This window comes from Rhopalosiphum padi, chromosome 2 (genome assembly GCF_020882245.1).
Source record: "Rhopalosiphum padi isolate XX-2018 chromosome 2, ASM2088224v1, whole genome shotgun sequence".
Lineage (NCBI taxonomy): Eukaryota > Metazoa > Arthropoda > Insecta > Hemiptera > Aphididae > Rhopalosiphum > Rhopalosiphum padi.
In genome coordinates, this window is record NC_083598.1 from 25450593 (window position 1) to 25478473 (window position 27881).

Below are 27881 nucleotides of genomic sequence, written 5' to 3' on the forward strand. Positions count from 1 at the left end.
TTGCACCCCGCGCGATGTGCATCAGCCGCGTCGAGTCGTGGTCCGCTACACCGCGGCGTACACATTTTACAATCGTATAGCGTATATGCGTTCGCTCTCTATCCCCGCTAACACACTGCTATAATGCCCACTATTTGATACCGGCTTTCTCGTTTGTTTACATCGTCGCGCCACCTCCGCCGCCGACGTCTGCACTGCGGATGACGCGCCGAACAAAAGCAGGTAAGCGCATAATCAAAACGTTAAACCAACACTATATATATGTATATATATATATACTTACCCATATGGCCATACGGGTATGGGTATATTGTATATTATGTAAAATGTGTATAGGTATTACGCGTACAATCATTCGCGTGTGCCAGCGTGCAGGGCGTGTGTGTGTTTAATATGTGTGTCGGTGTGCTACGGGTGGAATATGGAAATAGTAACGCGATGCGTATAGGTACGATATGCGACAATACATAGATATACGGAATCATAGGTTGACATTACCACCTGCCCGCGTATGTTATAATATAAGTAATATATATATTCTTGAAACGCCCGAGCGTTAGACGGGAGACGCGAAAATGCGTATAGTATAACTGTTTTCATCACATATTATTATACTCATTGTGTATATACCCGTTCAGTATTGATTGTACATAATAATAATCATCTCGGGTGATGTTCTTGTGTATTTTGTATATGACACTTATGTGTAGGTATTATGATAAATCATTTCTCTGCAATCACTGGCCAATTTTTATTGTTAAATCCCTAGCAGCTAGGCCACTCAATGCTACTAGAGGGTCAATTTTTTTAAAGTGAAAATCTAGCGAGCCAGAGAACATAGAAAGCAAAAACAAAAAAAAGGTCAATAAAATTTACAATTGACATTTATAGTTTAATGCTAGATAAGAATTTTTTTACAATTAAAATAAAGATTTATTAAGATAAAATTATCAAGGGAATAGTAGGTAGGTACCTATTTGAGACATATCAAGAGAGAGGGGGTCTAAAAGTCATAGGTAAGAACCGGGGAGATTAAAATAATATTTTCTACGGCCTATTATACATAGATTAATATTTGAAAATGTTTTGATTAAAGGTTCTTTTGATATTGTAAATAAGTAGAATGAAATATAAATAATATTTAATAATAATAACATTTAGATACGTATACATATTTAAGCTGTAATCTTAGTAGTTAGCGATTGACGATTGTGGGAGGAAGGAGTGTGCTGTTTGAATGTTTATAAGTAGATTTATTCCAAGTTAATTTATTTAAATCATAACATATCAAATTAATCTATAAAATTTATTAATAAGTTATTTTAGTGTTTAGTCGATAAATGCAAAATACAATTTTATTATCATTTAATGATTGATTCATTTAAATTATAAATACCTATATACTTAATACATAATAATATGTTATAATTTATAATTAAATGTTTATATTTTGTGTATTGTACATAAATAGTATATAAATACAGTACAACTATACTAGGTATTCTAATAAATAAATATATGATTTATGGTTTTAAAAAACAATTATAATATATTTTTTTAACGTTGTATTAGATTAAGCCATTAAGTGCATACTATTATGCACTAACTTGGATTGGTATTTGTTAAAAATGATTAACCATGACACCTGCAACTAAATGTGAAAAATATTTGGTCTAATGTTTCTAGGAACACACACTGAATGAATAGGCAACCAGTAAATAGTAATCCAAAATCATAATATAAATGTACAAAACTACAAATCAATAACGATGTGTAAAATTATGTAAATAGTTACCAATTATATTATCATTGATAAAAGTTTACATTTACTTACCTATTACATAAACAATTCATAATTATAAGTTATGGTTTGAAGATTTAAATACTTAAAATAATAATGTATATTTTTTAATTACACTGAATAGGTAATATTAGAATATAAATATTAGATGTGCTACTAAATGTACTATCATTTATGCAAAATTTGGTATTTAGTTTCCATCGTACATATTTTATGCAACATCTAATAAATATGTAATACTTATAAAACGTATACTACAACTTTTAGGCGTACAGCAAGGGTAACCAACACAAATATGTTCGCGAGTCACATGGATAAATGATAATGATACCAAGAGCCAACTTGTTTATAAATACATTTTAATCATTTTATATAAATCGGTACGTTTGTAATGTTTGTATAAATGTATAGCAAAAAAATTAAAATTTATAATGATAATAAATAAACTTTGATTTTATAAACAAGACGTGAGCTGCAATTCAGACACCCCCGACGTATAGTATTTTCGGAAATTTATCCGCATTTCTATAGTATTTATTTATTAATCACAGCATATAAACAATTGGATGAATATGGTAAATGCCAAATGGTAATAATGCTATAGAAAGAGAAAATATATAAAATATCACCTATATAGGTATATCATTAGAAATTAATAGATACCTATTAATATTCATTCATGAACATGTAGTATCTACTGGAAAGTGGTAAGAATTTGAAATTATGTGTTGTAAAGTTTACTAAGAACACTATAATATAAGCACTAATAAGTAATAAATAAAGAATAATGATAGTTAATATTTAATATTCAGACGGTTGGACTACAAATAAAATGTAAAAGTTTGATAATATTATCAGTATAATAATAAAATACATTTGATTCCTTACATTTAGATGCTGTGTATTTTATTATTGTTGGGTATTTTATACGTTATATAATGGGAATAAAAATTATATTGAGTGCAACAAATTTAAAAAATTTTTATTTACAAACTTTTTGAAGACTTAATAAATGTCAATCATCATCCGAGGGGTAACTTATCTATATGCCCTATAGGCTAGTACGGAATTAATAAAGTCACATATGTGTGCGCAAAGGGTAAACGTCTGTATTAAAGGATTACATAGGGAGACCGCACGTGCTTCATATATGCACGTGTGTTCAAACGTAGTTGAATATATTTTCTATTACAATGACGATGATCATCAGTATAATAAAATATTTTATCATTATTGTCAGCTTGAATCAAAAGTATTACATACAAATACTAAACTATGATACACCAAATGCAACAAAGTATAATTGGGATTTTGTACATCATTTTTACTTAATTATGTATTATAATATTATACAATTAAAGTCTATCTCTATAGTATATATTATTTAAGATTTTTAAAATAAAATATACATATCCAGCTAACAATAATTTTATTTAAGGATAGAAACTACTGTATTATTCATCAGTCATCACTCATCATATCAATTTTAAATAAAAATAGTGTTACGTATAAATAAAAATATATATATATAGTTTGATAATTGATGTATATGTTTTAAATATTGTAGTCGAATTAATACTTGTTCATTAGTAATAGTAATTAGTAATCAACAATTATCAAATATGCGCGATAGTTAACAGTATAAAAATTATTTGTCTAAAGATAAAAAACATTAGGATGATAAATATTTTCTTTATTAAAATGTTTTAGTAATGAATTTGATCTTAAAATATAAAAAATAATATTTTTGTATAATAATTTAAATTTGAATATATCAAAGTTATAGTTTAGGTACAAGAAGTTAAATCACGAGAAATAAATGATATATATATATTTTTTTTTGTTAAAAATTTAGCTCATGCTAGTCTATTATTGTTTTTAATGTTTTTATTTTACAGCATTAAAAATTAATATATTACTAGAAAGTAATTATTATGCATGGATATATTTTAATAACTAAATTTAAATTTGTTAACAAATATTATATACTCATTTATATACAGTTAAATATAATTTAAGTGCTTAAATTTACTTAGCTTTACTCAGATGTGGTAAATTCATATAAACTGTAAGAAATTCTATTATTTTTGTTGTATATTTATGTGTTTCATATTATGTGTTGTACATTTTTCAAAGGAATCGAGATGAAGACAGCTTTAGGCGTAGTCAAATTGAAAATGGAACCAATTTATGGAGACGACCCGTCAGAACCGGCGGCAGTGTCCACCGTATGTGCTAAATGTGAGTGCACAATTGCAGATAGGTATATTATGCGTGTATCCGGTCGATCTTATCACGAACGGTGTCTTAAGTGCACGACATGTGCGTTGAAGCTAGATCGGTCGTGTTTTGTGTGGAACGCAAAACTATACTGCCGTCAGGATTATGACAAGTGAGTAGAACATAAAAAAGCATACATCTATTACCTAGGTAATTTATAACGTCTTGTGTACTTACTTTTTTTTTTTTTACAAAAATCCGAAAATCGATTTTCTGAATAGTGTTTTAATTGATAAATAATAATTTTTAAAAACCACAATACAAAATTGTACTTCTTTAAGAAACAACTATAAGAAACTACTTTATTACACCAAAATGGTATATTCTAAAACATAAGTATATATATATATATACTATATATTATGCAAATTAATATGAATTTTAAAAATTTAAAGACACGTGTTTAAACATAATTAAGATTTATAATAAAAAATATAATAATTTAGAAATAAAAATATATAATAATAATATTTCTGAAATCAAAGCAGTCTTGATGATGTAAAAAAAAAGAACTTCGTATAGCGCACATAATTATGGTTGATTTATCTCGCAAATCTATTGTACATACTATATAGATAATTTTTAATTACGTGTAATTAACTCAAACGGGTTTATCAAACACCTAAATAAAACAAGTAGTGGTACATCACTACTTTGATAAAATAAATATATTGTTTATTTAATGTTCATGTTTATTTTTTTAATTTCTTATAATGTTTATCTATTATATTTAATGACAATTAAACTGAAAACATAATTTATTTATTTAACTATGCAGCAGAAAATATTGTCGAACTGAAAAAAAATTTAATTAGAGAGTTATTTTCATACTAAGTTTAAAAAACTTAATACCAAACCGCATTAAAAAGCGAATTCAAAAACATCAATTTTACTACTATTTAGGCACTTACTTATTAATAAGTAAATCTAAATAATATTATATTTAAAATTTAAAAATGCGATAAAAACTTACTATCTTATCTAGAGATTAGAGTGGTTATATACATATTTAGTTCAAAGTTCAACTGAGACATATTAAACCTAATCGTCTAAATACTGAACAATACCGAAAACTTGCTGCATATACAAGGTCAAAAGTCCGTTCCAAAGCATATGGTTGTTCATTCACGATCCGTCTGTATCTGGTTTACTAATGTTATATCATAATATTAAGATGATGATAAAAATAATATTTATCATTATATTATGCTCATTGTGCTTTGCGCGCCCGATCGTAGGGCAAACATTTGCGACAGTTTGATGCAATTCAATGTACGGCCCATGGATTTGATTCAGCCCCGCACAGCGTGCGTACTGTCACCAAAGTATTATGAACACAACCCTTCTCTACAACTACTGCGCAACAATTGCATTTTTCCCGAATTGTTGTTTCATAATATTATTTTTTTCATGTTACAAATACGTACGTATAAGTATATATTATTATTTACGTTTTAATAAAAAATATTCTCTTTTGTCATGCCCGGTACGATGCACACTCAAATATGGCTATATACAACGTACCGACTCGATCATATATATAGGTATATATATATTAGGTATACAACGTAAATAATAATATACACGACTTTCCACAACATTCTGGTTTATCAAGTTTACTTTATATTAAATCGGATTTTTCAAAATGTCAAACATATACCTATTACCTATATATACATATTACATATATATATATATATATAATAGATTAATAGCGATTTTCGTATCGTTATATATAAAATGACATGGCTCTCTATCGTGATGGCGTAGTTTTTGTTTATGCAGCCTATTGCTACGTCAAAAACTTTTTATAAAAGTAATCGGAGACTGTACATTGGTTTGAAAAAATTACTCATAAAGATAAACGAAAATGACAACGTTAACGGTCGACGCCATAGTGGCGTAACTACGAAAAAATCTAAGGGGGGACAATATAATATATTTATTATTATCAAAACCCTGACACCCCTTCCCTCCCCCGGTTAAAATATATACCTTTATCCGTTAGGAAATTGTTAGGGGGGCAAGTGCCCCCCTTGCCTCTCACAATTACGCCACTGGTCGACGCAATCGATATCGTATGTTTAATAAGATTGCCAAAAAGTGCTGGGTTTATGCTACAGGTTCCTATTTTTTACAGACTCAATGATGTTAGGTGGCAAAAATCAATTTATTATTACGATCACATAATTATTTTTATATATAAGTCTATGAAGATGTTTACTATTAAAACTGTTTTTGGTTGTCGTTACTCATTTGGCATGTATAATAAGTATAAGTGTTTAGTATCATTTAAAAAAACAACGTAAATAATTTAGTGGATTAAAAATATGGACTCATTCAACGCGTTGGGACTGTTGAGTAATATTGTACCTTGTTCAATATTAAAAAAACAAACAATGATAAAATTTTAAAAACTGTGATTTCATGTGGCAAAAAATAAAAATAATAAAGAACCGTAGATATTAAATTTAATATAACATAATTACAAAAATAGGTTAACCAGATAAGAAATAATTTGCCTTTTAATTCTTTATTTCTATGGGTATTATTATATTGGGAAACCCACTATCTACTACAGTAGAAAGAGAATAACAATTGATATTAATTGCCCCATAGGCCATAGGAACACTAAATGGTGGATAAAAAAGCAGGGCACGGCATAAGTAGTTTATTGGAAGTTTATTGTATATCAACTACTATAATATTATATAGTACATAGTACAGGTATACCTATTACAGTATTACCTATGTTCTATACCTATATGTACCTAATACCTTACCAAAATATTTAATTACAATACTGTGATTAGTGTAATTTTTATTGTACAGCAATAATAATATAGTAGGTATTACATTTAATATTTTACAACTTTAAAAGTATATTTTAATCTTCTTATAGTCATTTTTTTTATATTTTTGTCTATTATTCATTATATTATAGTAAAAACAAAATATATGTTCAAACAAAAATTACATCTACACAACGTATACTACAGTACTGTAGCCAGGATTTTTTTCGGGGGGGGGGGGGGCTTTTTTGATGGCCAATCATGACAACAAATCAAGTTTGCACTGTACGTATTTCTGACAATATAATTCATATAATTATACATATTATCTAATCAAGATCAAGTAAATGTGATAAGAGCAGCGTTGCTTTATTACCACAAACGGTAATTAAATTAATAAAATTATTGTCGTCTGACATTTGGGGGGGGGGGGGGGCTTGAGCTTGGAAGCCCCCCCCGGCTACGGCACTAGTATACTATATATCTATTATAGTGGTGTAGCATAATTAATAAATATAGTGGTTAAAGTTGTTTAAAATAAGTAGGTACTTTAATATCTTAACTGTTACTTGTACGCTTTTAAAAATAAAGATATATCTATGTAAGTACCTATTCATGCCTATAATTTTATGAAAAATTTGATTTTCAATACATTATATTCATAAAACACTAAATAATAAAATTTCACAAAAGAAAAGTTTGAAGTTATAACAAACGCAATTAAAAAATATACCACCCAGGCCTACCTGCTGTCAATCTCTTTTCGCTAAATTGCGTCACGTTATGGTACATCTCAAACCTCTCATTACACAAAGACGTAAAAATTGTTAAAGTTTATAGTACAGCTAAAAACTACTAAAAAAAATTCCAAATCAATCAATCTCACACAATTCACTATAGTATCTATCTTAGCCCGTAAATCTATCCCAATTAATTCTCCACGTCGACTAAAAAGAAACTGGCGTCGAGTTCTCTTGAATTCCGAACTGTATTAACTAAATTGAATTCCTCACTACTCCTCTCTCCCCAAGCCAGAGGGTTTTCATACTGGTGAGTCTCTCTCACGTATATTTCACGTTATTTTTTGTTGTTGTCTTAGTTCAGCTACACAATTTACTTATTATTGTTATATATAAATAAAATAATATTACAGATTGTATTTATACTTTTGTTTCAATAATAATAATAATTTAAAAAAATAAAAAAATATATATTATGCAAGACGTTTTATCTACATAATTTATTTTATAATAATATGGAGGATGGTGTTCATAAAATAAACCAGGCTTTATATAGGGGAAAAAATATGCGAATGAAAAAAGTGGAGTGATCCACCCCGCCGCGTCTACTACCACTTCGATCACAAAGCTCACGGTCATCATCCGCTGCAGTAAGAATATTACATAAAAAATAAAATAAAATCGAAATTGGTAGTGAAAGAGAGGTTTGGGGTGGTGACTCGACGTGCACATATAGCCACGATTACTTGCACTGAACCACCCGGCTATAATACGCATATTACCAGGCAATTATTATATTATCAAATCGATTTCGTGACGGAATATATTATTAATGTGTATAAGTAGGTATATTTAACACACATATTATAAAGATGAAAGGGGATCTAACAGCAACGGTTCCTCCTGGTTGCAATATTATTATTATACAGAGCGATTCCCCAAGTATGCTTATTGCCTTTTAATTAAATAATGCAGTTATTCAAAATCTGATTTTTAGAATTTTTAAATATACTTTAGTCCATATTTTAAATTATTAAGAAATTTTTTGTACTACTTAAGGAGTATAAGTATTTAGAAGACGCTAACTCCTGTTTTTAAAACAAGAACCCTCCCCCTTTTCTACAGTAAATTATTTAGCAGATATTTTTTTCTAAAAATATAAAAGTATTTAATTTAAATTCAAGTGAGTAGATTTTGAATTACTTAACTTTATTAATGTTATGTAGTTATAGGATAATAGATCCACGATATTGTTTGTAAGATATTATAATGGGGGCCATAGTAAGTTGAAAATGTTTGTGATTAATATTAATTTATTAACGTTTATAATTTTTAAAAATGGTTCAAGTACGGTTACCTACTCGTATAATAAACACTAGATGTCTAGATCTGATATTTTTCGATTGTTAGGACTATTATCCTTAGTATAAACCTTGTATTAGCTGAAAAACTTCTTGTTTTTTGTTTGAATTTTGAATTGAGTACATTAAATTTAAAATAAAAAATTATCCACTAAAAATAGTTCGCAATAAAAAAAGAAGAGTTCTTGTTTGGAAACCAGAAGCTTGTATCGCCAGCTAGAGGATAGAAAACGTTAGTTTGGTACAAAATGTTTCAAGGATTTGAAAATAAAGTCTGAGGTAAATTTAAAAATTTCGGAAATGATAATTCGAGTATAATTCACATGGTATTAACTGGAATAATGGGGGTGAGTGTTGGTGAATCACTCTGTATAATATTAAACGTGTATAAACCATAAAACGACGACAACAACGCGTCACCGCGACGCGTGCGGTGGTTTATACGTATATTATGTGCGATTGATTCGCACGCGCGACGACGGACCCGAAATCGCGCACGTACACACCGCCGGTGTAAGGGTGTTAGGTCGGGACGTTTATGGCTAGCGCGTGGCATCGGCGTCGGCTTCCGGGTGGGCCTCGTGGCGCTACTAATGCCTCATCGCCATCGTCGCCACCGCCGTCCCCGTTGGCGTTTATTGAATTTACGGCCGCGGTGACTTCATTTACGTCGTCGTCGTTGTCGTTGTCGCCGCCGCCGTCGTCACAACTACGCCACCGCAGACGACGGGGTGACGATGTGTATTAATTATATTATACGGTTTTATAAACGTATATATAAAATAGCTCAGCGCGCATTCACAAAACTATAATCTATATGTATACATCTGCATCTCCTCGCACACCCCAATCCGCCGCCCGCGGTAATAGACCGGCACGCCTGCGGATTTGGACGGAAGCAGTCGAAAATAATACCACGCGACGTATTGTAATAATGTAATATATTAAAGTATATTAGCCGTCTGCAGGGCCGTGACACAAGATTGATTTTTTCCAAAAATTAATTCATGTAAATTTTCCAAGTATAAAATATATAGTTAAATAAGTATTATATCTGTTTTATGTTTAATGAAAACGCAACATTAAAAAAATCATCTACTCAAGGAAGTCGCGCCGACAAGTTTTTAATACGAGAACTTTTTAACGTTATTTAATGTTAATTAAAAAATTTAAATCCAAAACAACCTAAATATTAAAGGCAGTACCTACTTCTTTTACAAATAAAATTAAAGTGATCAAAATCTTACTGTAGCCTTACAATTCTCAAAACTTTTCTTAATTATTGAGAAAAACAAATAAAAAAATGTATGCAAAACTAGTTTTCTATACATATAAAATTGATTTTCTTATTTTGTTGTAATTTTATGATAATAATAAAAATAATAATTGTAACATTTTCTATACGTCATGGTATAATTTTCAATATAGTTTCTTTTTTTTAGCTATTTATAGATGTATATGTAATTATTTATTATTTTTAATTTTCGATTATTACTTATTTATCAATATTTTCTATTTTTCTTATTTTACGTAAAAAAAATTAAAAAATTAATATTATAAATATTATAGGAGTGTACTTATAATTTATTAATATCTAATATTACGTAATATTTCAATCGTGGCCAATGTACAATAATACAATTTTAAAAAATAGGGATATTATTATAACACTCATATAATAAATACAATGTTTTTAGAAAAATCAATTCAGCTTATCACTTACCGTATATTACTTATAAGTTATAGTAAAATAAACTATTATAACAGGAATATAAATATGTATATTATAAAATAAACGTATTAAACTATTAATATATGCTGATTGCCGGTTTGCCCGTTTTTTCTCAGAATCGTTTTTCGTACGCAACGATATATCGTTGAATTCAAATTTAACACATACATTATAGACTATAGTGTCCTACTCAATGACGTGGACCACTGGACACACTGTACAGCAAACCGATTATTTACTTTCCCCCCTTTTTTATTTTAAACTACTGAAACAAGAAATGTATTGGTTTTACAATTATGTGTTTTATTTTTAGTTAGTTTCATTTGTTTGGGAATCAGCCAAGCACTCGAACATTTAACTGTATTCAAACAGTAATCTAAATTCCTCCACAAAATTACTAAAGCACCGTTCTATGTTTCAAATCATACACTCCATGTATCCACAAAGACCTCTTTGCAGAGCTGTGTGCTATTAGTTCAAAATGTCATCAAAGTCTACCATCTAGATTCTAGACCCATTCCTATTTGCACAACCACTATATAATCCTCTTACTCTTATTACTGGAAATTGTTTGCTGTAATATTCTAGCTGATACTGCAGATGAACGTTAAAACGAATAATGCCGTTATCTACTCGTACTAATTAAATGAATCAAATTAAGTAGGTACCTAGATAATAATAAAGTTTCGTCGATAGACGACTTTTCGAATTAGGCTAGCAATTCAACTTTCATGTATAAATATATATTTTAGTAATCACCATACTAAGGTAATAATTAACGTTGTTTTAAACAAAATTCTAATTTTTGTCTAATTAAATCCTGTCAGCATAAAAATTTTGAAATTTTATTTTTTAATAAATATATTTAGACAATAGAAGTAGTACTCATAAGTTATAAGTAGATTTTAAAGTTAAGGATTACTAACATAATTTACGTGTGTTTCATAGCCGTTTATATTATTAAAGTATATTATTATAAATCAATACTAAATGTTAACAATTATAACTTATTAATATTATATATATCGTTTTTTAAAATAATAATTACCATTTACTATAACGTCCATAACAATAATTTAGCATCTATATAAGTTATAATAGATTTTTAATTAGAAATAGAGTAAAGATATATAACAAATCACATTTTTAAATAAAAACAAAAAAAATTGAATAAGTGTGTATTTATTTAAATTCTGGTGCTAATCACTCGCTAGCACTCACACAAGAATATAGACCTTCCTTATTATCTATCATAATATTAGTTATTAGTTACACAAATTTATTATTTATGCTTTAAGAAATCCTATATGACTATTAAAACAATGATTTTTTTTAATGATTAAAGTATATCGTTAATAATCTTAATATTTTACTTAAATTTATGAAAAACTTAAAAAATGCTACTACACATAAAGTGTAGTTCTGGAATTCAAAGACATAAAAATAAATTATTGCATTTTTCAACGGAAAACGTCATCGCTCTTGATGTCTATCCCCAAGTGTCATGAAATATGAGTAAAAAGTTTTACATGTTTGTTCAATTCGTTTGCTCATTTTGGTAATGTTCCAAACATTTCCATAGGTTGTCATGATACTTTATGTCATTAAATTGATGGTGTTTATATTTCCAGTCATTAATCATATTTTGAATATACTCTAAAGCATGTCTATACAGGTACATACTTCAAAGTCAAATGTAACTTTTATAGAAAATATAATAACTGAAGTATATTAAAATAAAATTAGAATTAAAATTTTTTTTAATATTATTCTTTTGGTAAATTAAATTATGATAAAAATGTATTGAGAAATGAGATAAAAATTTGCAATAATTTTACGCTGCAGATAACCTGTAGTATAGGTACTAGTTGTATACTATAATAGTTTATTATCAGGATAATATATATGCTAATTAGGAATTAGCTAACTCACTGATTACCACGAGAATAGAAATGGACCTTATAATGCACAAATCTTTATTTTTATAAAATTAGTTAATTTTATATCTTTTAATTCAAAATTGTAAAAATCTTTTTATAATAAATATTATGATTAGGTTAGTATAATTATCTTACTCTAATTACTGAAAATTGTCTGCTGCACTATTTTAGCTGATACTGATGAACCTTAAAAAGAAATAATGCTGTTATCTACTAATTACATGAATCAAACTAACTACTTAATCATAAAGTTTCATTAATTGACGATTTTTTGAATTAGGCAAGCAATTTAACTTTCACGTATACATATATATATATTATATATTAATAATCACCATAGTAAGGCAATAAGTTAACTATATGTATTTTTAATTTTTAATTCAAAATTGTAAAAGTCTTTTTATAATAAATATTATAGTAGCAATTCTAATTATCTACTAGAATTATTATTGAATGAGTGGTTTCTGATTTTATTAACTTACATAGGCTGAGAGGAGTAATAATTAAAAAACCATTAAGACTTATTATGAGTTGCATTCACTTAGTAATCTGTATTGATGATAAATTTAATACGATATTATTTATTTTAAATACAAAACTTTTCCATTTTAGGTGACTCATTTTCTCGTGTAAAATTCCATTATTTAATTTTTTGTCTTTTTCTTATATGTACTCATTAGGAATTATGTATTATTATTAAACCTATTTAAAATTATTATTTCAACGTAAAATATAATATTTTATATTTCAAAGTATATACAAATGCTCGGTGTTAGGAAATATAGTTAACAGATCAATGAGTCGAATATTTAGGTCCCTAACCACTCGCCTTGTTTGTCTGTCGTCTCGTTAACGTCAATCCAAAAGCGATCAATTACGCAATTACACGGTGTAATTCCATGAATTGCGTTTCGATGACGTAGCACTACCATAATAGATATATATATATACACACCTACGTGCAGTGTCCGCGAACGCCCCCGTCCACCCTCCTTGCGGGAAACACGTGTTTTTTCAATCCCTATAAATAGTAAGGGAGCGATAAAAATGTATATATAAATATATGAATGGATTCCCGCAATCGAAGTCACGTTCTCCTCCCCCTCTATATAGTCACAATACATTCGGCTACCGCAGAACTCATTGTTTTTCGTTTTTTTTTTATTTTACTATCGAAACGATATATACGCGGAGGGGAAACAAAGTAAGGAAAAAATGTATATACAACTACACACACACACGGTGGTGATATATATATTTTATGCTAATAAACGGCTGACAGGGAATGGCTAGCGAGGCATTTATAATCATTGAATTGCCATTAGAGGAAGACAGAGAGGTACAGTCGCGCGCGTAATACGTATAGAACCGTTCGCGGAGGGTATATGTGCGCGCATAAATAATATACTGTATTGAGATTCGTATGAATTTCACCCCTTTTTGACGTAACGCGAATTAATAAATACGACCTTTCGACGTCTAGGGTGCTGTATGAATTTCATTAATCGCGTTTACATATATTTGCCACTGTTTGTACTATAATATTATGTAGGTATATCTACGCCATATATGATATATATTTTATCAGTGGCAAATATTGTTTAATGCGTGTGTTTTTTTTTTTAATTAGTTTTATATGGAAACCGGAAATGTTCAGTATAAAATATATACTATAGGTATAAATAAATAATAATATTAACAATTAGCAATACCTATTCAATGTATATTATAATATATATTATATATAGAATGTATCATATAACATTCGAGGTTAAAAATGGTTCATTTATTTAAAAATTATATTTTATTAAGTGTTCGTTTAATATGTCTTTTCATTAATTGAATTACATTAATTATTTATCATTAAATCAGTATTATTTTAGGATAAATTCAAATATTTCCTGCTTAAAGGTAAATTTGTAAAATATAATATCAAAAAAAAATTATAACATCAATAGTTATCATAGCAGTAGATAGTTGTATCTAACAATAATTATTATAAAATAAATTACTATACGTATTAAATAGCAAATAAATATATAAAATATATTTTAAATATTAAAATTTGCTCCACCAATTGTATTGTTTATATTTATATTAGATATATGTTATATAGAATATCGAATAAAAAAGATTCTAGGTTTAGAGGTAAAATAAAATGTAACAATCACTCCCTTAAAAATAAGAATAAAATCTTGAAAATGTATTTATAGGTCACGATTTAAATAAACACAACAGTTCACGTTAGTTATAAATTCAAAAGTTCTTATACTTAGTTCGCTTTTAATTTTGTTTTTGGAAACTGTGCGGGAAGTTTCTTTAGATGACAATATTTATCATATACATTTACTTAATTAAATTTTAAAAGCCTTTAATATAAATTTAAATATCAAATTAGGTATTATTTTTTTCTTGTAATCCCGAATAGTATAATTTAATAATTTTAAAATTTTAAATAGATAGGTATTTTTAAATCGGTAATATTATAAATTATTGAATATAATTTTTATTTTTTTAATTTTACTTATTTGTTAATTATTATTACAAAAGATATAATCTAAATATTTTAAATAATCTAGTTTAAATGTTATATATTATATCAATTCGTTACATCATTAATATAATTTATATAATATATGATATGATATTACACACACACAAATTTATTTATATAACATATCTGTGCACGTGTGTGTATATGTGTGGGGAGGGGGAGTTTAACCTAACTGTCAATATAAAAAAAAACATGCTGCATTGATAGTTTTTCTTTTTTTCTCTTTTATTGGCGGGCGCAGTTTGTGGCTAAAAGTTTTCGGTCTCTTTTCTTTACGGTCTTAAAAGGGAGGAGCCGTTTGTTTCGGTGATAAAACCATAAAGAAAAAAATAGAAAAATAACACACACACACACACACACATACACATATAAGTTTGAGTGTGTAAATAAATCGTTTTTATTTTATTCTTGAATTTTGCGGTAACACGTGCGCGCATACGTCTTACGTCACCGAAAAAAAAGTAGGGGGTGAGCAGGTGCAGATATTAGACGGTCACAGCGATTTGTGCCCTTAGATCGGAGGGGAAAAAAAGAGGGATGACAGTATAGAACTTGTTTGTAACATATTGTCCTTCTCTCTCCACGGGTCGCCCCCACCGTTACCGTAACAACCGTGAAAACGTCACGTCGTATAAATATAATGCAAGTGTCGTCGGGCGGATGAAGGGAGAGAGATCCGCGATGATGCGATGTATAAAAACAATATGTTGCACCGACTATACTTTTGACTGCTTTTTGGGACCCCTTCTACGAATATATATATATATATATACCTCTATTAGGCGGTTTGTTTTTATAGCTCTACAGCCCCGCGAGTTTTGTGTTTGCGCATGCACGTATATAGGTACATATTTGTATTTATATGTATTATGTTTATGTATACTTGGTATATGTTTGTAGCTTTCTATAAAGCCTACCAAACGGCATAGCATTTATGTACATACACACGTGTAGTACACACGCTTCTGTGTGTTTATATATATATATACGCGGGACGTATACAGATACATATTATTATTATTATAAGACTTAGACAACCTGAGGTTAAACAAATAGAAAATTCGTGTGCAGTAAAATAAAATAGTCGAGAAAATGAAATTTCCTTATATATTTGCAAATACTGAAAAATCTATATTGCCATTTTGTATATTGTAAACGAAATATTGAAAAAATTCTTATTAGACGTATCGTCGATACATCTATAAGATAAATTGTATTATTAAAACGTTAGAAAAATACAAAAATTAGATCTTATTAATTTAATTTAATTTTCAAACCGTACTTTTCAATCTTTTCATTTTTTAATATAGTAAATTCCCGTTACAACGAATACCGATATAACGAAAAATCCCGTTATACGAAAGTCATAGAAGTCCCCTGCCGAAAAGCAGGGCTTATAACGAATTTTTGTTACAAAGAAATTTCCGTTATAAACAACAAAAAAATTCGGTCCCCAGGAGTTAGTTGTATCGGGATTTTACTGTATTACTTCATAACTAAACTCTGTTAAAATTTCATAAATGAATAAATTAAATCTACTATATAAAATTTATTTTGGAATAGCAAGAATAACAGTGCATTTTTCTAGATAAAAAATGTGTTGAGTTCAACTTAATTTGATTCCAATAAATCAAATTCATGTCTGTGTTTATATGACTCATATGAGTTATTTTGCAATGCTCGATTTGTTTACTTATATTTATTATACTTATAATTAATTATATTAAAATATACCTAAACAAATATTTAAATATTTATAATATGTTGATAATTTTGTATTTTGAAATTGTGTGTGATTTTAGATATTTTATATATATTTTAAACAAATACTATTTTTTATTTAGGAATAAATTTAGATGATCAGTGGGTGGGTACGTGGAGTTGTTGTTTTTTTATAAAGTTTGAAATTTCTATGCACTTTGCATTGTTTTCCAAAGCTTACTGTGCGATGCTCATATCGTCACACATTTTTTCATGTACTTTTTAATGAGATAAAAAAATTTATTTTACATTTTTTTTAGTTTTCCGTTCATTTTTTAAAAATTGTTTAGGATATTTTAGAGATTTTGGAAACACGATATGAATTTGAAATTTTATTTTCAGAATTTACTCACCAATATTATTTTCATATAAATATAACAACTTATAAAATAGGTACTCGAGTACGATGATCATCATAATTTTTATTTGAAATGTCAAAACCTATAGATAACGAGTCTAATAAACGATGTTTATTTAGAATCATCAGTTGAGATTTAGCTTTCTGTATAACTTTTTTCTTAAATTTATAACAATAGGTATACTACTATAATACTTATTTAAAAAAACAAAAATACATACTTAATGTATTTTTTTAATAAATTTAAAGTCATTTTTATAATGTATTTTTAGAGTTTTTTTAAGGCAATAAAATCCCAACCCTACTTATTAGTTATTACTATTATTACTTATAAGTTACAACTATCTACCTAATAATTAATACTATGTATATGATATATTGTGTTTAGTACATCGAATTTTCTCTAAAAGTTTCAGTTTTCATTAAAGCCTGTCAGTATTCAATAAAGTTATGGTTAATATAACACCTCCTGCAATATTAATCAATTTTAAGGAAAATTGTGACAGTTTTTTATTGTTTATTACACACAAATACAGTTTATATAGGTATTTATTCGTATATACTCAATTTCCAACAAACCAATAAAGTTCTGGAAACCAATTTTTTTTTCACAAAAAAAATCATTAGAGTTACTCTTGAGATCGACCTTTTAAACTGTATTGTCTAAAATACTCCAAAAATCATGTTTATAGTATTTTTTAAAATATTTAAAAAATTGGCGTGATTAAGTTATTTTCAATTAAATGACTCAAAAAATTCATATTGTTTTTCAAAACACTATAGATTATGAAAACATTTAAAATAGCATACAATTCAATTTATATGTTACGTGCATATGATAACCAAATAATATAGAAAACTATACCGCTCCCAATCCTCACCCATATCCCCGTATCCGGCATCCCACATCATAACTTATTCTATACGTCAATATTTAGTGTTACGCATCGAACTGATACCAAGAAGTAATTTAAAGTATAAAAGAAAAATGATAAAATAAAAAATAATCAACTATTTTATTTCAAGTATGTTTGCTCAGATATACGCAATAATATACTTTGTTTGAGAGGACTAAAGAATCCGTTTATTTGTTTTCTCGAACGCGAAATATAAAAATGATTTCAAAATAAATAAAACATATAATCATTGTGGACTACATAAAATCAAATAATTTTAAATATTATTAAAAATAATTATATTTGTGACTTTATGGGCTTAAAGAATTTCTAAAACTTAATGATATGATGCTATATTCATTTTTTTTAATAATAATGAAACAAATGAAACACAAATGTATTTTTAAAATGATAATTACAATTAGGAGATATCAAAGTTCTAAAACAATCTATATCGTACGTTCTCCTTAAAAAGTATTAAAAAATGAGCTTTCTACAGTACCATATGTGTACATGGCCGATAAATATAAATTATATGGTACATTTATTGCAGAGTAATTTTTAAGCAAGTTTCTCTAGTTATAATCTAAGAATAAATTGGACAAATAAAACAAAACCAGCATTCATAGACGTAACCAAAAGTCCTCAATAGCCAGTCCTCGACAAAAAATTAAATAATAATACTTAATAATTATTAGTTTTTAGTACAATTAAATGCAAATTAAATTTATTTTATTTTTGTTTTAGATGTGTATACCGTAGTTGTGGCAGTTGTGGTGATCATATCGCTGCTGGTGAATTGGTAATGCGAGCAGGCGAGTGCGTTTTCCATGAACAGTGTTTTGTGTGCGTAGTGTGCGGTATACGTCTATGCACTGGTGATCAGTATGTAATAAAGCATTCTCAGCTATTTTGTCGTCCAGATTATGAGAAAGAAGTGAACATGATGAGAGATGAAATCAACCGAAACACGGGTTTGTACTTTTTTTTATATAAATAGTTATTAAGAAAGACATTATAGCCGAATAGTTTAAAATTCAAAATTGTAATTATATTATAATCATTCATAATCTATTCGCAAATATTTTTCAGCATAGTATCTACCAAAATTAAGTTCTACAGATTAAAAAAAACCTAGTCTTTGATTTACATAATTTTGACTTAATTATTTTCAAATAATAGAAATAATTTTTATAGTAAAATAGATAAAATACTAACTAGATAGTCTAAGTCTAATATTACACTTTATATGGTATAGGTAATATGATCTATCTGTTCGCAATTTATTTTAATTACATTTCTGAAATGTATTTATAGTGTCATCGATGGATTATTTGTTCATGAAAAAATTCACTAATTTATTTTTTTTACCATTTTAACATTTTAGTGTTCTGTACAGAATACATTGTAAATATTATTTACTTAATAGAAATAAAAAATAAATACATATTTCTATAGATATTTATATGAAATATGATTATAGGAGAATGGAGTTATAACCACGATGGTCGCCGTGGACCTAAGCGCCCTAGAACGATTCTCACCACCCAACAACGGCGTGCGTTTAAAGCATCATTTGAACTAAGCCCAAAACCATGTCGAAAAGTTAGAGAAGGGCTAGCCCATGATACAGGCTTAAGCGTTCGTATTGTCCAGGTTTGTCTTAACGTGTTTTAACAATTTTACGTTAAATATTGAAAATAAGATAATCGAATAGTGATGTGTAGGGAACGAATTTAAATGTTCTTAAAAGCACGAAAAATGCCTTAAAAAATACGATTTAATGCACTCATAACCGACATTTTTTTTAAAAAATGCATTAAAAAAATACTTTTAAAATTATTTTTAATATTGAAAAAATTTGTTTAATTATATAAATATTTATTCTTAGGTAATTATTCGTATCATTTTCACCATCTTCTAGTTCTCTTATTTTCTTTTTACTTGGAAAATTATGTCCAAAAAACGAATATACAATTTAGATAGATACTTTCGTTATAATTTTTACCTTGTATTTCATAATAGCACTATATAATCAGGTGCTGCTTAATTTTTATCAAATTTTATCAATCTATTCCTATGTAAAAATGACTTAAAAACATAAAAAAAAATGCAAAATAAAAGTTACATTTTTTAATTTTTTAATGTATGAAATTAACTTTGTACTTGGCAAGCAATGTTTTCGGAAAATACCTATAATACTCTCGTATATTTTACTCTCTCTATTGCTACTATTAATCATGTGAAAATGTGTTTGTGTTTGTTTATTATGTCCAGTATTCCTGTGAGCCGCTATATTCTGGATCAGAAAGCTATTCTTAATTTTATTTTATAAACGATTTTATACATAGCATGTTGTTATTTGTAATGAACACTTTATTCGCATATTTTGCAAATATTTTGGATATTTTTGAGCTTTTTGCAGATTTTTGTATAATGATATACTTCTTTTCCTGTTCTTTTTGTTTCAATTCATGAACTTAAAAATGTAATACAATACAGTGTTAAAATACTTATTAATTGATCTAAAAATAACTAAAAATATCACATAATTTTTTTTCATAAACGTTTACTGTATAAACCTTGACTTACTTAGATATTTAAACAGAAAATAATTATTTTTCCTCAATCGATATATATTTTTTTGTTATTCAAAAACTATTAAATGTAGAAAATATTAGGGACTCGAAATATTTCGCCATTACGTATATTATTATTTTATAAACACATACCTAATGGAATTTTAAAATTATTTAAATTAATTTGTTGTTATTTATATTAACATAATTTTACACAGTAGTCAGAACTTAACCTAACCAAAGCTCGGCACTGAATGCAATACAGTTTAACATACCAGATTAAAAACATATAATAATAATCAAATACTATTAGAAATACATACTGATCCATCCATAATATTTGTTCAGAATCGTTTTGTATGAAATTTTTTGACATTAAATTCAAATATTGAACACATCTATTGCATTGCATACTCAAGACGAAGTATGTACACTTGAAATCTACTATACAGCTGAGTAATATTGTTTTATCTGTTTTAAATAAATATTGATAAAATCATATTGTATCAAAAGTATTATTTAGTATTTTTTTTTTATGGTTTGAGTTTTGAACATGGTAATAGATAATTTGTATATTATTAATATTATTTGATAAGAATACTTTTCGATTAAAATATAAGTTTTAGCTATATTCATAGAACAGACGTTTAAAACTAATGTTGCATTCTAATTTTGGAATACTCGATAATTATTCATACACACGTAAATTATTAGTTTAAGTATAGGTGAATTGTTCAGTAGTTGTTGGTAAGTCGATTTGTATATTTCTGTTATTTTGCATATTGCACTGCTCGTATTCCGTTCGTTGTTAGTTGTGTTGAAATATAAATACCTATCTTAGTTTATCTTGATGATATAAAGTAAAATGACTACCAAATTCTACAAAACATAGCACTGATTTTCTATATTATACACATGATAAAAAGTAAAATTCAAGTGCATGTGTAATAATACACTATCAATTGTTCTCAAGAAATATCTCATAATATTAAGTATTATTAGTTTAGCTTTGAGAGCAAAATAACCAATATCCGTGGAGAAAATATTTATTTAAATCTATAATTGTTTATCAAATAGATGTTATAAGGTTTTAAAATAATTATAAGCCCTATACGTATAGTTTTTTACTTTATAACATTTACAATTCATATAACATTAATTTATCATTCTATTACCTATTAATTAAGATAAAGCTGTTTATCAACTAATTTTAGAGGTACCTAAATAAGTATATTATCTATTATAGAAAAATAAATCGTGTTTCATCACGAGTCAAGGCAACAGGCGACTAAACTGATTTAGTTTAGTTTTGAATATTTTGTATTAAAAAATCAATTGTACATATTTTAGGTTTGGTTTCAAAACCAAAGAGCAAAAATGAAAAAGATTCAAAAAAAAGCAAAACTTAATAGCAACAGTTTAGTTGCCTCGTCCAATAATAATAATGGAAATAATAATTGTAGTGGTGCTGAAAGTGGTAATTCGTGTAGTTCGAGTGGACTTCTACAATCAACTATAAAAGATGAACAATACAGTAAGTATCATAACATTATATTATATACGCAAGTATATAATGTTTTATTTGTTTGTATACCTCTATACCTATATCTAAGATTCTATCTATAAATTGTAATAAGTAGGTAATATATTAACCATCAATCCCAGGATCAAAATACCAATTAAACCTGATGGCGTATACCTGAATATATAATAAAACATGTGATGTGTGTCTTATTAGTTTTTCTAACACTTAAAATTTTAAGTTTTCAAAATCTCCCAAACCGAAATTCTATATATGTATGTGGAATTCAGTGCAAATGTTATGCTACCACTGCCGTGAACTATAAGACAAGGGTCGTACGCGTTACCAAGGAAACCAAGACGCTCCACCCTCTGTCGATTTTCAGGCCGAAGAAACCTCCTACCCCAACCCCGTATTTATTTTTGGGTATCTATATTTATTAATTTTCTTCATTTACTAACATACCTACAAAAACTATACAAAACTTTATTTTCCAAGTAGTTTACCATATGTATATATTATATATGATAACTTTTCTCAAAAATCAAATAATTGAAAGTAATTATCAATTCTTTAAATATATAGGTTATATAATTATAATGTATACATCAATATCGATTAAAAGTAAATAATAAATGTGAAATTTTAGTCATAATAAGGCTTAATTACTTAAATAATTTTAAAACGCTGTTAAATTTCAAATTGAATTTAAATACATTTATACAGACGATAATTCTTTATGTAACGTCATAAAGTTTTAATAAAACCATGAATATGAAATTCCTACACGAGTATAAAAATTAGTTACCTACATCAGTTCTTACACAGTCACATAATACTCGTATATTGCACGATAAATTTCTCTTGTGTGCTTTTTATATATTTAAAATGATAAAATGTGGGCCAATAATAGATTATTGTAAATTGTAATACATTATTTATGAATTTCGATTCACCCATCTATATAATCTAAATGTATTTAGTAAGGTATAAATAAATGATTACAGTTCGTAATGAATGTTCGTATGGAACAATCCAAATAAAATATAATTTTTTTTTCTGTTAATTTTATTACTATTGCTCAAATTAACTTTTTTTAGTGTTTTATATATATAATTATATTGATTTTATTTAAGTAAACGTATAAGATTTAGGTAACACCGAGCGTGTACCTACCTAAATAAGCACATAAAACAAACACATTTTAACCACGCCGACCGGGGAGAAAATTAATTAATTTATTATTATGTTTCATTCATTCTTCGTCATCACGATAGCCAGATGCCAATGCACTGGTCATAATAATGTATATTATATATTATTCATCCTACCCCTTCTTGTTATAGCTTCTGGCCGATGCCCCACCGTGAAATCTAGGTTAACCGAAAATCTGTTACAATAAGCTGACCTGACCTACCTCCTACTGTAGGATGTTTAAACCACAGAATAACACTGTGCTCGTTTACCTCTTCGGTTATTCGAATGCTTGCAAATGAAAAACTACTTACAAATAAGTAATGTTGTGCCCAACCATGGCGACTGGAATTTCACCACCGCCAACATCTCTTAACCTTAATAGATTTTTACGACAATTATGTTAAACACTACAGTCAGTTGGTACAGAATATGTATAGGTAATCAAATGATTACGAATCATGTAGACACGTCGTAAAATTCCATTATTTTTTTATGTTTATCGTATAAAAGCACCTATAATAAACGTTTTCATTTTTAAAAATTACCTTTTTATCAACAAATAAAATAACCGTTCATGGATTTTTAAAAATATATAATTATTTTATTGCACAGCGTGAATAATAATACTTTGCCATGTTCTTCTCATTGCTATATTCTAAATTATTATTCCTCTTATTTAATTTTACAAAATGAACGGTACTATAATAATTTTATAATTTAAAACTATACTAAATTTTACTGTTGGTCCTTTTAAAAGACATGCACACTCTTTTTTATAAAATAATTGTTTAGGTTCTGATGGTTGTGAAGATGGTGTATCCGGAAGGTTCGAAACGACCCAACAACAAGAATCCCATAGACAACCTCAGCAACAAATGCATGAGCCTTTTCACATACGACACCAATCTCCTGCAGTTGTAAAACAAGATTCTATGCCATCGTTTTTACAACAACAGCCTTTTGGTATATTTGGTCAAGGTAAGTTATACTAATTTTATGATTTATGATATAAACAAATGTATTTAAAATTAATTTGTGTTAAACATATTATGAATGTTGGCTAAAATAAATAAACTTTACATAACTATTATATTTATTGATTTTTTTAGGATCTTAGTAATAACAAACTATTCTTTACATTTTACCTATACTTACAAATTATTTAACAACCTAAGTCCTAAATTTACAAATTTAAGTGTAATTAGCTATATTTGTAAAAAAGTACATAATATACATTCTTAGAAAATTATATACATATTGTACCACATAGTGCACTTAGTACCTACCTTCGTTCTACATGTATTTATTTGAAAATATTAAATAAAACTGTTAATTATAATAACTAATAAATTATGAGTCACGCGAGTTTTCAGATTTAAAAAAATTTCATTTTTAATTTGAGTCTTAAACAATATCAAAACAAATAATATATTATATACCTATTGTTATAGATACATACATAAATATTTGTCCTTATACCTATTTATAACTAAATTAATTAATATAAATAAATGGTATACTCTTCGACGAAAGTCATATCGACAATTCGGTTACGGTGGTATATATTCATCCCCCTGGTGCAATACAACGATGGTACATATATATACTGACTGAATTTTCTCTTCTGCTCTTTTGGTTGCAAATATAAAAGCCAAGACCTAGAAAGCATTTAGCTAAAGGGGAGTGCGCGTATAGAGTAAAGGGAGAAAAAAAAGAGAAAAGAAAAAGGAAAAAGGGGAAAAAAAAGGAAGAAACGACTTTCCCCCTGAAGATTCTCCTCTCCCCTGCACTGGCGTCTTAAAGCTCCCGCGTTATTTGTAATGGTTCCCATACAAAACCCTTAACCCCACCACCACACGTCCCTCTATAATGCCCGTCCTGGTCTGAAGAATTTAATATTAAACCCGCGCCCGCTGTGATCGAAGGCTATATACGAACAGGGGGGATAATCCCTCGTCCCCGCGCCGCTGGTTTTATAGCTGTCAAAGGGATTTGTAGAGGGGGAAACGTAGCCTGTGGTGGCAGACGAGGGGTGGTAGGGACCAATAAAGACGCGGGTGGGTGACACGCGTACACTCCCCGTCGCCACCACACCCTCTCTAGACGTCGTTGCCTCCGATCATTTTGCCAAGAGAAGAAAATAATAAACGTGCGTATTAACGCCCGCGGGGACTTCCTGCGGTGTGACCTCCACACACACACACAACACATCGTTTCCCCGTTTCGGGCGCGCACGCCAATGACGAGTTCTAGCTTATACAAATATAGACGTAACGACGACGCTTATTTTCTTTTTAGTTTTATTTTCCTTGGTCGCAGGCCAGTGGCAAAGAATACGCGTTTCCACATATTTTCTCCTAAACTGTTATTGCATTTAAACTATATATATATATTGGTATGAATTACACGATTTATGCTTCTAAATGGTTCATATTATGATAATTGATCTTTTTTTTCATTTTTTAATAAATAATTAAAATATTTTACAATGTGATATTTACATAGAAGGTCATGTATAAATTTTAAATTAAAGCCATAATCTCTACACAAATTTTGTAAAAATATTTTTTTTACTATTTTTCTTACAAACTTCTAAAGCATTTTATATAATTATTATAAACAAAAAAAAAAAATCATGCCTTTTAGGCCTTGAACTTAAGGGTTAAATAGTGAAATGGATATTATAGAGTTATTATACGATATCATATTGCCTTTAATCCACTCCAGAGTGTTACTCCACTCCAAAAAGAGACAAATATCCAATATCCGATAACTATATCCTCTCAAGGAAAAGCTTGTTGACCGTGCATGTATCGTATATTCTTAATATTAAACTAGTTTAACTACTATTAAAACCTCTTGAATAAATAATTAAAAAATAATATAAATATTTGAATTACTTTATTTAAAATAATTCAAATGTATAGGTCATATTATTTTTTTGTAGTACTACCTATAGATACTAATTTTTTTTTTGCAAAACTACATAAAAATATTTTTGTATTACTATATACCTATGTATTGGGCAATAATAAACTATGTATCCTCCTAAAATAACTTTTCATTAACTTTTTGATATTTGAGATAACCGGTCGAATTTCGTTGGTTGTTTGAAATAAAATACATTTGTTACCTAGCATGTATTGCTGTATTTGATCCTTTTGTGTTTTACTTTAAATAATATGATTGAGTGCCGATCTAATTTCATTTTATACATTTTCAATGAATTTTCATTTGTAATTCATTTTGTATACCTATATACTTTCAGAAATAAATTATATAGCTATTAAATTGATCAGTTTTAAATAGCTTATATAGTACATTTTTTTAGCACTTCAAATGTTTAAACTACATAATATTGTCATTATCATGTACTTGTATAAATCAAATGTTATTTAATTTTTCTAGAACTATTAATCAATAACAATTTATTTTTGTAGATAAAAATAAAATATAAATACTATAATAATTATTTAAATAAAACAATAATAAAATAATTTCTCAATCTAATAAAAATAGACCGAAGTATTTTTTCAATATTTCCAGTGTTTATTATTTATAAGATGAACCGAAAAATATTTAATATTAATTATATTTTGCAATAACTATTAAATATTTTTTACACAAGCTATTACTTTTTTTTTTAACAGTTAGCAACTATTTTACTTACTTATTTTATTTGAATAAATTTTATAATATTTTTTTTTAGTTTTATTCATTAATATTTATACTCCTGGCTAATTCTCCATCCGCGACTGACACTACTATATCCATCGTAGGTTAACTTAAATGAAAATAATGAACCTTACTTAACGAGTTAATTAACTTGCCTCTAGTCTTATAATTTTAGATACTTCAGTATGTACTTATATTATTATATATTACACTTTATAAATTGTTTTTTAGACTTGAACAACCGCCAGGAACCAAATTACTTAACGCCAGATATTATGATACCTAAACATATTTATGGTGGTTTCGTATCACAGGAGACTGTTATCCGTTGTGGCTCAAATCCAATCGATCGGTTGTACTCAATGCAAGCATCATATTTTTGTAATAATATATCTGATGACGCAAGTTCATTACAATTAGACGAACACCAATAATAAACAATGCATATATTACCTATTATTATTATTATTATTATTGTTGTTATTATTTTGTTTATCACAATTGTTTTGTATTTATTTTGAATGTGCTTAAGTACTAAGTTGACTTGTAATTGTGTTAATTTGGCATAACTATATATTGTTATTTAATAGATTTGATAAAAAAAAAAAAAAAAAAACAATTATTGCAATATCGAAACAATGCTGATTTTACTATTCATCTTATTAAAAATCAATTTTACTTTCGATTTATTAA

The 27881-nt window shown here is 27.6% G+C and overlaps 1 protein-coding gene across 1 annotated transcript; it reads left to right on the forward strand.

Annotated features, from left to right (window-relative positions):
- LOC132922734 (LIM homeobox transcription factor 1-beta-like) lies at positions 1-27881 on the forward strand. Its single transcript, XM_060986400.1, has 7 exons — positions 1-222; positions 3938-4193; positions 18963-19189; positions 19699-19871; positions 22145-22328; positions 24306-24491; positions 27420-27881. The coding sequence occupies exons 1-7, from the start codon at positions 201-203 to the stop codon at positions 27620-27622; spliced, it is 1251 nt and encodes a 416-aa protein (XP_060842383.1). The 5' UTR covers positions 1-200; the 3' UTR covers positions 27623-27881.